Source organism: Salmo salar, chromosome ssa29, assembly GCF_905237065.1.
Source record: "Salmo salar chromosome ssa29, Ssal_v3.1, whole genome shotgun sequence".
NCBI classification, from domain to species: Eukaryota; Metazoa; Chordata; class Actinopteri; order Salmoniformes; family Salmonidae; genus Salmo; species Salmo salar.
Window position 1 is genome coordinate 14025013 of NC_059470.1, and position 14144 is coordinate 14039156.

Genomic DNA, 14144 nt, shown 5'->3' on the forward strand with positions numbered 1-14144 from the left:
AATGCAAGACAATGCTAGACCTCATGTGGCTGGAGTGTGTCAGCAGTTCCTGCAAGAGGAAGGCATTGATGCTATGGACTGGCCCGCCCGTTCCCCAGACCTGAATCCAATTGAGCACATCTGGGACATCATGTCTCGCTCCATCCACCAACGCCACGTTGCACCACAGACTGTCCAGGAGTTGGCGGATGCTTTAGTCCAGCTCTGGGAGGAGATCCCTCAGGAGACCATCCGCCACCTCATCAGGAGCATGCCCAGGCGTTGTAGGGAGGTCATACAGGCACGTGGAGTCCACACACACTACTGAGCCTCATTTTGACTTGTTTTAAGGACATTACATCAAAGTTGGATCAGCCTGTAATGTGGTTTTCCACTTTAATTTTGAGTGTGACTCCAAATCCAGACATCCATGGGTTGATAAATTGGATTTCTATTGATTATTTTTTGTGTGATTTTGTTGTCAGCACATTCAACTATGTAATAAGATTATTTCATTCATTCAGATCTAGGATGTGTTATTTTAGTGTTCCCTTCATTTTTTTGATCAGTGTATATATATATATATATAAAAAATAAATAAATAAAAAAATATACATATATAACTTTATTTTCATTTTTATGTGGGGCTCAAAACAGGCCCTGAATGATGGGTTTCCACTGTCAATAGCTCTTACCAGTTTATAAATCACAGTGCATGGAGAATGCTGTTATTTCTACCAAAAAAATTGAAGTAGATGCTTCTTCCATTTGGAACCGGCAGGTTCACTAGACTTTATTCATGGTGATGGAATTATGAGTGAATTCAAGGTCAAAATAAGGTGTGTCTGTAGACACAACTTCATTTCTTAGATCTCCACCCCCAACGAATAGCGGGAGAATAGAATTCCATTCTCATTCTTAAACTGAAGGTCAGAATAGTCATAGAGAGAAAAGTGCATAAGAAGGGAATTACATTCAATTTACAGGGCTTAACTCAGGTCGGAATCGGCCCCATAAGGCATTGGCCTGCCCCAGCCTCTGGAATGCCCTCCCAGACCACCTGAAGGAAACTCTGGGCTCCTTTAAAATGGGTCTAAAGACCTTTCTCTTTAGGAAGTCTTTGTGTTGATAGCTGTGCTCCTTGGTGTCCTTGCCCCATAGCGTCAGCTGTAGTCTTTGTGTCAGTTGCAGTGTCTAGTTGTGTCCATTTTTTTATATATTTTTTTATTTTTATTTCATACACTTATTATTCTTTATGAGGAAAAGCACTTTACAAATGTAATAAATTATTATTAATTATTGGTTAAACGGAATCAATTGTAGGCCACAGTACGTTAATTTAACAGCAGGAAAATAAATATGCCAAAGAAAGAGATTGTCTGTAAATTTAATTATGATGAACACTGAAAGACTACATGGGCCTACACAGGTTAAGTTATTATTATAAAAGTAATAGTATTTATGCATTTCTGATGCCTGCAACCTTGTGATGCTTCCGATTTAATGCAGCGTAATCACAGCGCATGCTCAGACAGACTGAAAATACTGCTTGTATTTATTTCCTGCTTGGTGTTTCCTTTCGGAGCAATGGCAAAAGTGAAAGCCACCTTGGTTTGTGCAGGTACTTACACTTTCTAACCGTTTCTGTTTCTGTTAACGAATGCGTTATTCGTTGCATTACCTTGATAACTTGTCTATTTTTTTTTCCGCTTGGGTGGAATTGTGGTGCAAAATGCACGGACAGTAACGTAGCTAGCTAAGGGCGCGAGCTATTCTAGCTGATGCATCATGAGGTTGAAAGCCGTAGGTAACGATAGCAGCATATCTCAAATTGCAGAAGCATTCGTATAACTGTTGCTTAAATGTTAACGTGATGATTTTCACATTAACTGTTCATTTTGTTTTTATATTGTAGGGCTTTTTCTATGTTCAACGGTGCTTGCAATTGTCGAAGAACTCGATGACACGTAAGTGATGCTCTAATCTATTTCGCTTGTGGAATCTTCCTGTCTTTTGTTTAACGTCAATCCCTAGTATGTATGCGAATGTTGTCACCTGACGACAATTTTGGTTAATGTAATAGACCCAATGAATAACAATTTTATGGTAAGATAACATAAGCTATTCCAATCTCAAACCAGTCACTCTCCCTGTACACAGAAACGTATGTTAATATTGTTTGTAAACAAAATTCTAGACTTCTGAGTTTGACTCAGTGTACCCATCACCAAGGGCGTAACTTTTGTGTTGTTATATTGGGGTGGTTGGGGGGGAAATACATCCCAAAATTCTGATAATTTGGTCAATATATCCCAACCACAACTGAAATACCAATCATTTTGGTATTACTTTAAACTGTTGGTCTAACTTTATTATGCAATCTGGTTTCCGAGCTGGTCATGGGTGCACCTCAGCCATGCTCAAGGTCCTAAACGATATAACCGCCATCGATAAGAGACAAAACTGTGCAGCCGTATTCATCGACCCGGCCAAGGCTTTCGACTGTCAATCACCACATTCTTATCAGCAGACTCAACACCCTTGGTTTCTCAAATGACTGCTTCACCTGGTTCACCAACTACTTCTCAGACAGAGTTCAGTGTGTCAAATCGGAGAGCCTGTTGTCTGGGCCTCTGGCAGTCTCTATGGGGGTGCCACAGGGTTCAATCCTCGGGCTGACTCTTTTCTCTGTATACATCAATGATGTCGCTCTTGCTGCTGGTGATTCACTGATCCACCTCTACGCAGACGACACCATTCTGTATACTTCTGGCCCTTCTTTGGACACTGTTAACTAACCTCCAGACGAGCTTCAATGCCATACAACTCTCCTTCCGTGGCCTCCAACTGCTCTTAAATGCATGTAAAACTAAATGCATGCTCTTCAACCGATCGCTGCCTGCACCTGCCCGCCCATCCAGCATCACTAGTCTGGACGGTTCTGACTTAGAATATGTGGACAACTACAAATACCTAGGTGTCTGGTTAGACTGTAAACTCTCCTTCCAGACTCACATTAAGCATCTCCAATCCAAAGTTACATCTAGAATTGGCTTCCTATTTCGCAACAAAGCATCCTTCACTCATGCTGCCAAACATACCCTTGTAAAACTGACTATCCTACCGATCCTTGACTTCGGCGATGTCATTTACAAAATAGCCTCCAACACTACTCAGCAAATTGGATGCAGTCTATCACAGTGCCATCTGTTTTGTAACCAAAGCCCCATGTACTACCCACCACTGCGACCTGTATTCTCTCGTTGGCTGGCCCTCGCTTCATATTCGTCACCAAACCTACTGGCTCCAGGTCATCTACCAGTCTCTGCTAGGTAAAGCCCTGCCTTATCTTAGCTCACTGGTCACCATAGCAGCACCCACCCGTAGCACGCGCTCCAGCAGGTATATTTCACTGGTCACCCCCAAAGCCAATTCCTGCTTTGGCCGCCTTTCCTTCCAGTTCTCTGCTGCGAATGATTGGAACGAACTGCAAAAATCGCTGAAGCTGGAGACTCATATCTCCCTCACTAGCTTTAAGCACCAGCTGTCAGAGCAGCTCACAGATCACTGCACCTGTAGATAGCCCATCTGTAAATAGCCCATCCAACTACCTCATCCCCATACTGTTATTTATTTTGCTCCTTTGCACCCCAGTATCTCTTCTTGCACACTCATCTTCTCCACATCCATCACTCCAGTGTTTAATTGCTATATTGTAATTATTTTGCCACTATGGCCTATTTATTGCCTTACCTCCCTTATCCTACCTCATTTGCACACACTGTATATATACTTTTTTTCTATTGTATTATTGACTGTATGTTTGTTTATTCCATGTGTTGTTTTGTGTCGCTTTGCTTTATCTTGGCTAGGTCGCAGTTGTAAATGAGAGCTTGTTCTCAACTAGCCTACCTGGTTAAATACATGTGAAATATTTAATAACAAATTAGTTCAGAAAGTAACCACGCTTGGCAATTTTTTTTGGTAGAAGGACTGTGAGAAAGTCAGTTCTGGGGTGCGTTCAGTTCGATTGAACGTTTGCTACATTGTTTAACGGATGGTGTTGTTTGGTGGGTGTGGCTTGAAACAGTGAGTGACATATTTGAAGGCCAGTGGTGAATTTTGAACCCACAACCCCTGCCCGTTTTTTTTTTTTTTTTTTAACTGGTTGTTCAGAACAACGTTGCCTTTTATTTTTGTACTGAATGCAGCCCTTGTCTTTTTTCTACTCCAAAATGAATTAAAGTAATATGATGGTGACACCACTGAAATATAATTTTACAATCCAAAATTGAGCCTAACAACATTTTGGTCGATATCATCAGGATGGTGTGTTATTAAGCAATAAGCATTATCACCTGTAGCCCAACTGATGCATTATAGTGGCTATAAATAAATAAATAGACTGAAGCATGGGGTTGCCCATCTGTTTTTGTGCTAATTATTGACTAGATCAGTGCTTCTTAAACGTTTTCTGTCATGGCCCCGTTTCCTCATTGGGAACGTCATATGCCCCCTTAACCTCCCCACAAAATTATGTTATAAGAATACTTTTTAGTCATCAAGAAACCGTACATACAAACACCAGTAACTGGTTTCCCTTCCATATTGAAATCAAGAAGAGAAAATGACAAATAAACCAGCTTACTGCTGTGCAATGTCACATGTATCCTTATTAAAAATATAAAGTTGTTTCTGGAAGTACTCATAGGGTGACTATTAGGTTGCATAAACATGATGAATGCTTTCCTCCCTGAATTTTGGCCTTCAAAATTGTTTTCTAGGTTGCTGCTGCTGGTCATAGTATGTGAGACAGGCATGCTGCCTCTGACTGGGGAGAGAAACAGGCTTGTCTACTGCCAGAGGTTCAGAGAAACAGACCTTCTCTAATTCTGTAGCCTACTAGAAACCAGTTATTTCAAGTTTATAATACTACCAAAGTAGTTTGAACTCACAAAATTGAGCCCAATACAACCGTTACCAATTATCACTCATTTTGAGAAAATCTTGTCACTTTGCAATAGAAACTTAAACATAAAATGTTTTATTTTTCTATATAATTTTTATTCATGCTTATGAATTTACCATGTTAAATGTAACAGTCTTCATTTGTTACAAGTCAGCTCACAAAATGAAGGGTTTGTTAAGAGGAGCGAGTGAAATAGCGGAGCTTTTGCTCTGTTCTTACAAGCCCAAAGCATATTTGGCGGCGGGGGGATCCAATCATAAAATTAGGAATTGAGTAGTAGTGTAAAGCCACAGAAAGCCAGTAACTACGGTGGGAAAATAACTTGCAGGGGTTGAATTGGAAATCAAGGGCCTGCTCATTACATCCTTGTTGCAGTACACTGCGTGCACAATTATTAGGCAAATTGTATTCCTCGGGATTCATTTTATTGTTGAACAAACACAATGCTCTCAGTCAATCCAAAATGTTATTGAACCTCAAACCTGAATGTTTAACAAAGGAAAAGTGAGTTTTTTTTGTCTTTCTCAGGGAAATATAAGTGTGCAGAATTATTAGGCAACTAAATTACAAAAATAATTTCTCTCAACTCACTTGTTTATTCTCAATTTTTAGAGTAAATGTAACAGATAAGTAACACAAAATGACAATTATATAAAATGTTTGGGCTTTCAAAAATATTCAGTCACCAATATAGCCACCCTTATTTTCAATAACTGCCATGAGCCTTCCATCCATCCATGGAGTCTGTCAGTTTCTTGATCTGTTAACGATCAATTTTCGCTGAAGCAGCAACCACAGCCTCTCAAATTCCCAAATTCCCCAAATTCAAAAAGGTGTATTGTCTTCCATCACTGTAAATCTCACGTTTGAGAAGGGCCCACAAGTTCTCAATAGGATTTAAGTCAGGTGAGGAAGGGGGCCAGGTCATTATTCAGGCATCTTTGAGGCCCTTGCTGGCTAGCCAAGCAGTGGAGTACTTGGATGCATGTGATGGAGCATTGTCCTGCATAAAGATCATGGCCTTCTAGAATGCTGAGGACTTCTTCCTGTACCACCACTGTTTGACGAAAGAATCTTCCAGAAACTGGCAGTAGGTTTGGGAGTTGAGTTTCAGTCCATCTTCAACCCGAAAAGGTCCAACTACCTCGTCCTCAATGATAGCAGCCCATACCAGTACCCATCCTTCACCTTGCTGGCACCTGACTCAAAGTGGTTCCCTGTGTCCATTACTGATCCAGCTACGGGCCCATCCATTTGGACCATCAAGAGTCACTTTCATTTCATCTGTCCATAAAACCTTTGAAAAATCTGTCTTCAGGTATTTCTTTTCCCAATCTTGACGCTTCAACTTGTGAATCTTATTCAGGAATGGGCTTGTTTCAGTCTTCTTGGCCATGTCTCTGAGCACTTGACACCTTGTACTTCTGAACACTCCAGGTAGGTTGCAGATCTGGAATACGGTGGCACTGGAGGATAATGGGTTCCTGGTAGTTTGATGTTTAATTCTTCTCAAGTCTTTTGCAGTTAATTTGCGCCTCTTCTTCCCCATGCGTTTTTTGCGCCCCCAGTTGACTATTCGCAACAAAACGTTTGAATGTCCGGTGGTCACACCTCAATAGTTTAGCTATTTAAAGAGTGTCACATCCGTCTGAAAGGCATTTTACATTTTTGCCTTGTCAGTGTCAGTTAAATAGATTTTTTTGGCCCATTTTACCTGAGGTAATGAGGCTGCCTAATAATTATGCACACCTTGATATAAGGTGTTATTCACTTTCGCCACACCCTCCCTCATTACACAAATACATATCACCTGAAAATGATTAAATCCAATAAGCATTGAAGTTTATATGGTTTGGAGTTCGAAAATGTGAATAGAAACAATGATAAGATCAGAATACTCACTTGCCTAATAATTGTGCACGCAGTGTATGTCTTGTTCATTTTAGTTGTGTCTATAATGCCTCGTTCACATCATATTGGAAACTAACATGTCTGACTTGCTTACTCGTTGTAGAAAGATACGTTTCCCACTTGGGAAATATCAGAATCAACCAATAGGAAACTAAACGCAAATCATTTTTGCTTATTTTAACTCCGAGGCCCCGAGTTTCCGACATGGCGTGATTTTCAAAGTTTCATACCGGTTATTGTGAAGTTTCATGGTTCGAATAAGTCACTTTTAATAGCTTTGGTACTGGTTAAAATATAAAGCCAAAATGTTATGAATTCTGATTTATTTTATTTATTTTCTTCCTCAGATTTAAGGACACCAGAGTAGATGATGTCTGGCTGGTGGACGTGAGTCTTGTTTGCTTTGCATCGCACACACTGCAATCATACTGACGTGACGAGGCTGAATGAGCCCATTCAGCACTGCTTTAGACCCTCGTCCCGACACCAGTGTCCAGCTCATCCCTTACGGAAGTGGCAGTGGGGGAGGGAAGGGGGGAGGTGTGTCTACTGTGTGTGTTTTAGTCAATGAGAAGTCATGCATGGCGGGCGGCGCGCCTGGCTTGGGGGCTCTGAGGGGGTTTATGCCAGAGCCCAGGGTTCATGTCTGGGGCCTGAGCAAATCCAGCTGGCACCCAAAGCTGGCACTCCCTGTCCAGACCAGTCTGACCGCTTGAGGAGAAATGGAGTGACAGCAGTCGTACTATATACGCTGATGTGGATCACTATAGGCAGGTACAGACACAGCCGGAAACACAGTCTTGTAGACTGGTACACAGAACAGGGCTGTGCATTGACTGTCAGGCAAAAAAATGCTTAGGTGGAAATGCCAATCCCAATACCAAGTACAGCATTGACACAAAGATGGGAGATTTTTATTGAAATGTTGTAATTCAACTTTTTGGGCTGGTGGTGTGCTCAGGGTTGTCATTTCAAGTAAACCCAGCGTATAGCAAAGTGACAGGGTGGGGTTGAAGCTCTTTAAGGCCTACTGCATTTCTACACAGTTAAAAAAACCCTCTAAAATGCTATTTGGAGAACAGGTCCCATGAGTGCCAACATGTTAAGTTTACAGGAGCATATATAATGTGGTGTCAAATGAAAGCTAAGTCTATATTTTGGGGGAATTAAGGCATAGATATGTTTTTCAACCATTTTTCCATCCTAAAAATTTGGAATAAGCAGAGGCTTTGATTTCTGGTCACACAGATGAAAAAGGAGTCTTAAAAAAACATGTAGAAAAGTCTTAAAAGGTATTAGAAATGCATCAAAACACAATGTTGAAGTAAAGGCCCCTGCCAACTAATATCAAAATGTATATTTAATTTTGCAGAAATAATTTGCCTTCTGTAAGTTTAAAAAATATTACCTAATGTTTCTGTTACCACAAACCCACATATCTTTAAAATATTTTCTGATTTCTCTCCCTGATGAGGAGGGAGGATTATGAAAGAAGTAACAAGTAAAGATGGACTTACAAATGAGTTAGGGTTTTTACTGATAACTATTTTGTTTATGAATTATTAAATGATTAACACGCGTCACTCTGTTACCAAATTGGTACCAGTGACCAAAAACGAATGAAATGACTGCAATTGAATTGGGAAATCATAGTAGTCACAAACCACAGGTACAGTAGAGTTCAGTACAGTAGAGAACACATGGGAAGAGTGCAGTATAATGCAATATACTGAACTATACTCTACTTTTTTTTACAGAACTGTATTGTACTGAACTTTACTGTGGTGTCAAAACTTGTGGAACATAGAAGTTTATGATTGGTACAGATTTGGTCTGGACCAAACAAATTTGATCTTGTTTGGGAGCTGAGCTCATTAGAATAATAGCCAGTGTGTAGAATAATATGCAAATGAGTGATATCATTTTTTTTCTAGCTTTGTGTACCTTTTCAGGATACATCACCTTAAAGACAATGACTGTATAGTACAGATCCCATGATGTCATTGTTACCATCATTCTGTTATGTTACTGAGTGTTACTCTAGTTCAATAACCAAAATATATATTTTTTCAAACTGAAGGTGTCATCCTAGCTGATACCGCTTTCTTTCTGCAGACATGTTTGAATTTTAAATCGGAGTAGTTATTTACGTGGTCATATGAAAATCTGAGGGAGATTTTCTTCTGTTCAACTTTGCATCTGCTCTGTTCCTCAGGTACATGTGTTTTAGTAAACATGTCAGTGGGAATTGTTAAAAGTAGACTTCTGCATACACTGTAGGTGTATGGTTTGTTCAACTTAGCCATCAATGTTTTTTTTTTTATGGCATACATTTTTTGAAGGGAGTCTCTGCGTCACATTGTTACCGTGGAATTGCCAACAGCAAAATTGACTCCAGGCTTTGTCAGTCCCTCCAGGATTCTGCAATCTAATATAAATATTTTTTTGCAAAATCGAAAGTTCCCTGCATATTATGTAAATTTGTCCAATCACTGCAATATCTCTGGATAAAACAGTCAAATCGTTGCAATATTATTGCATAGAACTGACCCATCACGGCAGTGCCAAAAGAGGGCTCACAATTTCAACCATTCTCCACACATTTACCACATATGGTTCTTTGTCAGCTCATTTTTGCGACAAATTGGACAAAATCATTGCCTATTGCCATGCAAAATGTCAGAATTGGCAAAGTAAAATTAATCATTTTTGCCCGCAAATATCACACAAAATCCCTGCGAAATCTTGGAGGGACTTTATTTACTACCTTGGCTGCTGTAGCTTCATTCACCTCAACTGCTGTATTGACATGTGTTTAACTTGCTACTCACTAGCTCTGCATTGAGATTAAAAACGAGTTTTTTGTTTTATATCAAGTCAAACTGCAGTTAAGCCTACCTAGCGTCCTAGCTGTCTACAGCCATCTTCCACCTCTGCACTGTTTTGAGAGAAGTCTCACTGTTCATCTGCCTGCTCCGACGGTGTCCTCGTGGTCCTAAAGTCAGCCCGCTAATACCGCTAAACTGCATTTGTCTTTTAATTGGATTTGGAATGATTTTAGTAGCCTATTTTAAATTGTTGTGGTTGAGCTAGGATATGGCCACTGCAATACCCAGTTGATGTCCCTGAGTGTGTTGCCGTCATGCGTGTTATTTCTGAACAGTGTGTGTATTTGTGTTCATAGTTTTAGAGCTAGGCCTATTTCATTGTTTTTACAGTGACTGACAGTGTTGTTGGGCCTTTGCAGTTTTATGCACCGTGGTGTGGCTACTGTAAAAAACTGGAGCCCGTTTGGTATGACGTCGGCGTCGAGTTGAAAAGCTCAGGATCGCCTGTGCGAGTGGGCAAGATGGACGGCACTGCATACTCTGGTGAGTCTCTGTTGCAGTGACCATGTCAATGGCTTCTCTACATATTCCTGGTTGCCTGTAGTCTTGACTACCTACATTATTTTGTCAATGTAAGTACATTTGAACAGCTTTAAGTCTTAGACAAAAATAACAGTACGCATATATGGTTTAACATGCAGTCTATCGGGTTGACACCACAGCTATCTGTAGTTCAGACAGGAAACGCCAAGTATTCGTTTTAAACATTTATTAGATAAAAATTACGCAAGGTACGCTGTACAAATCCCCCTGACCAAAACAAAAGCAGAGCCATAACAGGTGGAGGCTGGCGTGGGGTGAGAAAGCAGACATGCATGATGAGTAACACGTTACAGCAATAGCATGTCACCAGAACCCCAGTGCATAGTTTGCGTGTGGCAGCCGTCAGAGAATGTGTGTGCAGAACCTGTTTGACTGAATAGGCCGCCATATTAAGGTAGAGTAATGAATCTAATTTGTGCAACATCAGCTGATGCCAATACTTGGGTTTTTTGGTCTGGGCTGGCTGTGATTATTATTTGTTTTGTCTGCATACCAAATACACATGGCCAAAAGTATGTGGACACCCCTTCAAATTAGTGTGTTCTGCTATTTCAGCCAAACCCGTTGCTGACGGGTGTATAAGATCGAGCACACAGCCATGCAATCTCCATACGCTAACATTGGCAGTAGAATGGGCCGTAGTGAAGAGCTCAGTGACTTTCAACGTGGGAACCGTCATAGGATGCCACCTTTCCAAAAAGTCCGCTAGAGCTGCCACGGTCAATTGTAAGTGCTGTTATTGTGAAGTGGAAACATCTAGGAGCAACAACGGTTCAGCCGCTGTGGTAGGCCACAGAAGCCCTAACCAAAATTGCACTGTTGGTTAGGGCTTGTAAGTATTTCACTCTAAGGTTGTATTCGGCGCACGTGACAAACTTTGATTTGAGTAGTGGAAACGCGTTCTCTGGAGTGGTGAATCACGCTTCACCATCTGGCTGTCCAACAGACTAATCTGGGATGCCAGGAGAACGCTACCTGCCCGAATGCATAGTGCCAACTGTACATTCTGGTGGAGGAGGAATAATGGTCCGGGGCTGTTTTTCATGGATCGGGCTAGGCCCCTTAGTTCCAGTGAAGGGAAATCTTAACGCTACAACATACAGTGACATTCTAGATGATTCTGTGCTTCCAACTTTGTGGCAAAAGTTTGGGGAAGGCCCTTACCTGTTTCAGCCTGACAATGCCCCTGTGCACAAAGCGAGGTCCATATAGAATGGTTTGTCGTGATTGGTTTGGAAGAACTTGACTGGCTTGCACAGAGCCCTGACCTCAACGCCACTGAAGATCTTTGGGATGGAACGCTGACTGCGAGCCAGGCCTAATCGCCCAACATCAGTGCCCGACCTCAATAATGCTCTTGTGGCTGAATGGAAGAAAGTTCCCTCCCGCAGCAATGTTCCAACATCTAGTGGAAAGTCTTCCCAGAAGAGTAGAGACTGTTATAGCAGCAAAGGGCAGACCAACTCCATATTAATGTCCATGATTTTGGAATGAGATGTTCGACGAGCAGTTGTCCACATACCTTTGGCCTTGTAGTGTAAATATCTTCCATCTAATTGAGCATACAGAGTCCCAAATGGCACCCTATTCCGTGTATAATGCACTGCTAGGGCCTTTAGGGCTCTGGTCAAAAGTAGTCCTCTCTATAGGGTGCAATTTTGGATGCACAAGAGAAGTTAACAGCTTCCCCTATGTCTTACTGTGCCTCCCTTGAAACTGCCATTCTGCTATCGGTTTCACCTGGCTGTTAAAGATGCACTATTCCTATTGCCAAGACCTAAGTCTGACTTCATTACTTAGGATCTCTTAATCTTTTTCTCTCATGTTGTTGACCCCTAGCCTCTCACTCTGGCTAATCACTCATAAACCAGATTAAAATTCCACGGACAGATTACATGACTGTCTGTCGCTGACTTTACTCGCCGTCCAAGATTAGGCTAACTAAGAGGCTACTAAAATCTAATCGACAGGTGACGACAGCTTTCAGGTATTAGGGAAAGTGCATTCTGAGGACAGAGATGGTCTTTAAAATGTAGTCCAAGACAAGTAACTGCGGATTATGGTTACTGTAGTTCTAATGGAATTTGTATTCCTTATTGTCCCATTCTGTAGTTCCATATGGGATATGCAGCTAGGGTTTAATTATTTTTTTATTTTTATAAGAAGTAGTTGAGGAAATGGATTGACACATGCTTCAGTTTTGTTTAAATATTGTCACTTTCCATTCAGGCATGTCCTCAGAATTTGGAGTACGAGGATACCCCACAATCAAATTGTAAGTATGAGCACATATAAAGACGATATACACTGACCATTGCCGTTTGTTAGAATTTTACATAACGAGCAATGCTTTACCCAATATTTTCTTTCACAATGATCATGTCTTTACTGAACTGAGTTGTCCATTGTGACTTGACTTGTCAGCATTAGGCCTGATGATGAGACCTATGGAATAAAGCTCCCCATAGGCCCCTGGGCTAGCCAATGGGGGATTTAAGGTGTTGTTGCCGCCTACCTTGAGGGCAGTACATGGCCTAATGAGGTATTGTATCATTAAGATATGATGATTTGATAATCTATTTAGGTAATCCAAGGTGCCAGTCAAATATACTGAGTGCAGTGGAGCAGAATGTGTGTGTACAGTGCATTTGGAAGGTATTCAGACCTTTGACTTTTTCCACATTTTGTTACGTTACAGCCTTATTCTAAAATGGATTCAATTGTTTGTTTTTTCTCATCAATCTACACACCCCATAATGACAGCAAAAATAGGTTTTTAGATTTTTTTGTTGTTGCAGTGACTACAGCCTCGAGTCTTCTTGAGTATGACACTACAAGCTTGGCACACCTGTATTTGGGGAGTTTCTCCCATTCTTCCCTGCAGATCCTCTCAAGCTCTGTCAGGTTGGATGGGGAGCGTCACTGCACAGCTATTTTCAGGACTCTCCAGAGATGTTCGATCGAGTTCAAGTCCGGGCTCTGGCTGGGCCACTCAAGGATCTCTCTGTACTTTGCTCAATCTTGGTTTCATCAGATGGTCATCAGATGGTCAGAGTCCTTTAGGTGCCTTTTTGCAAACTCCAAGCGGGCTGTCATGTGCCTTTTTACTGAGGAGTGGCTTCCGCCTGGCAACTTTACCATAAAGGCCTGATTGATGGAGAGATGGTTGTCCTTCTGGGAGGTTCTCCCATTTCCACCCTGATCAAGACCCTTGTCCCCCGATTGCTCAGTTTGGCCGGGTGGCCAGCTCTAGGAAGAGTCTTGGTGGTTAAAAACATCTTCCATTTAAGAATTATGGAGTTCACTGTGTTCTTGGGGACCTTCAATGCTGAAGAAATTTTTTGGTACCCTTCCCCAGATCTGTGCCTTGACACAATCCTGTCTACTGATAATTCCTTTCGACCTCCATGGCTTGGTTTTTGCTCTGTCATGCACTGTCAACTGTGGGCCCTTCTATAGCAGGGGTGGGCAATTCCAAATCATGTCCAATCAATTTAATTTATCACAGTTGGACTCCAAGTTGTAGAAACATCTCAAGGATGATCAATGGAAACAGGATGCACCTGAGCTTAATTTTGAGTTTCATAGCAAAGGGTATGAATACTTATGTAAATAAGGTGCTTCTGTTTTTTATTTGTAATAATTGAGCAAAACTGTTTTCGCTTTGTTATTATGGGGTATTGTGTTTAGGTTGATGAGGAAAATATTTAATACATTTTAGAATAAGGCTTTTAACGTAACAAAATGTGGAAAAAGGGAAGGGGAATACATTCCGAATGCACTGTGTATATAGAACAAAAATATAAACACAACAGGTAAAGTTGTAATATTTTTGATTGTGAAGATATTTCACA

The 14144-nt window shown here is 41.1% G+C and overlaps 1 protein-coding gene across 2 annotated transcripts in view; it reads left to right on the forward strand.

Moving 5' to 3' along the window:
• Window positions 1-1505: 1505 nt before the first annotated feature.
• The window catches only part of LOC106590193 (protein disulfide-isomerase TMX3), a 56010-nt gene continuing 43371 nt past the window's right edge, over window positions 1506-14144 (forward strand). The window contains exons 1-5 of one of the 2 annotated variants that reach the window (XM_014180931.2): window positions 1506-1600; window positions 1895-1946; window positions 7207-7246; window positions 10107-10230; window positions 12520-12565. In XM_014180931.2, the coding sequence (XP_014036406.1) occupies window positions 1567-1600; window positions 1895-1946; window positions 7207-7246; window positions 10107-10230; window positions 12520-12565 (296 nt within the window). In that variant the 5' untranslated portion in view covers window positions 1506-1566. Of the gene's footprint in view, window positions 1601-1752; window positions 1787-1894; window positions 1947-7206; window positions 7247-10106; window positions 10231-12519; window positions 12566-14144 lie in introns of those variants that run through there. The other variant, XM_045711027.1, reaches the window with a different exon arrangement.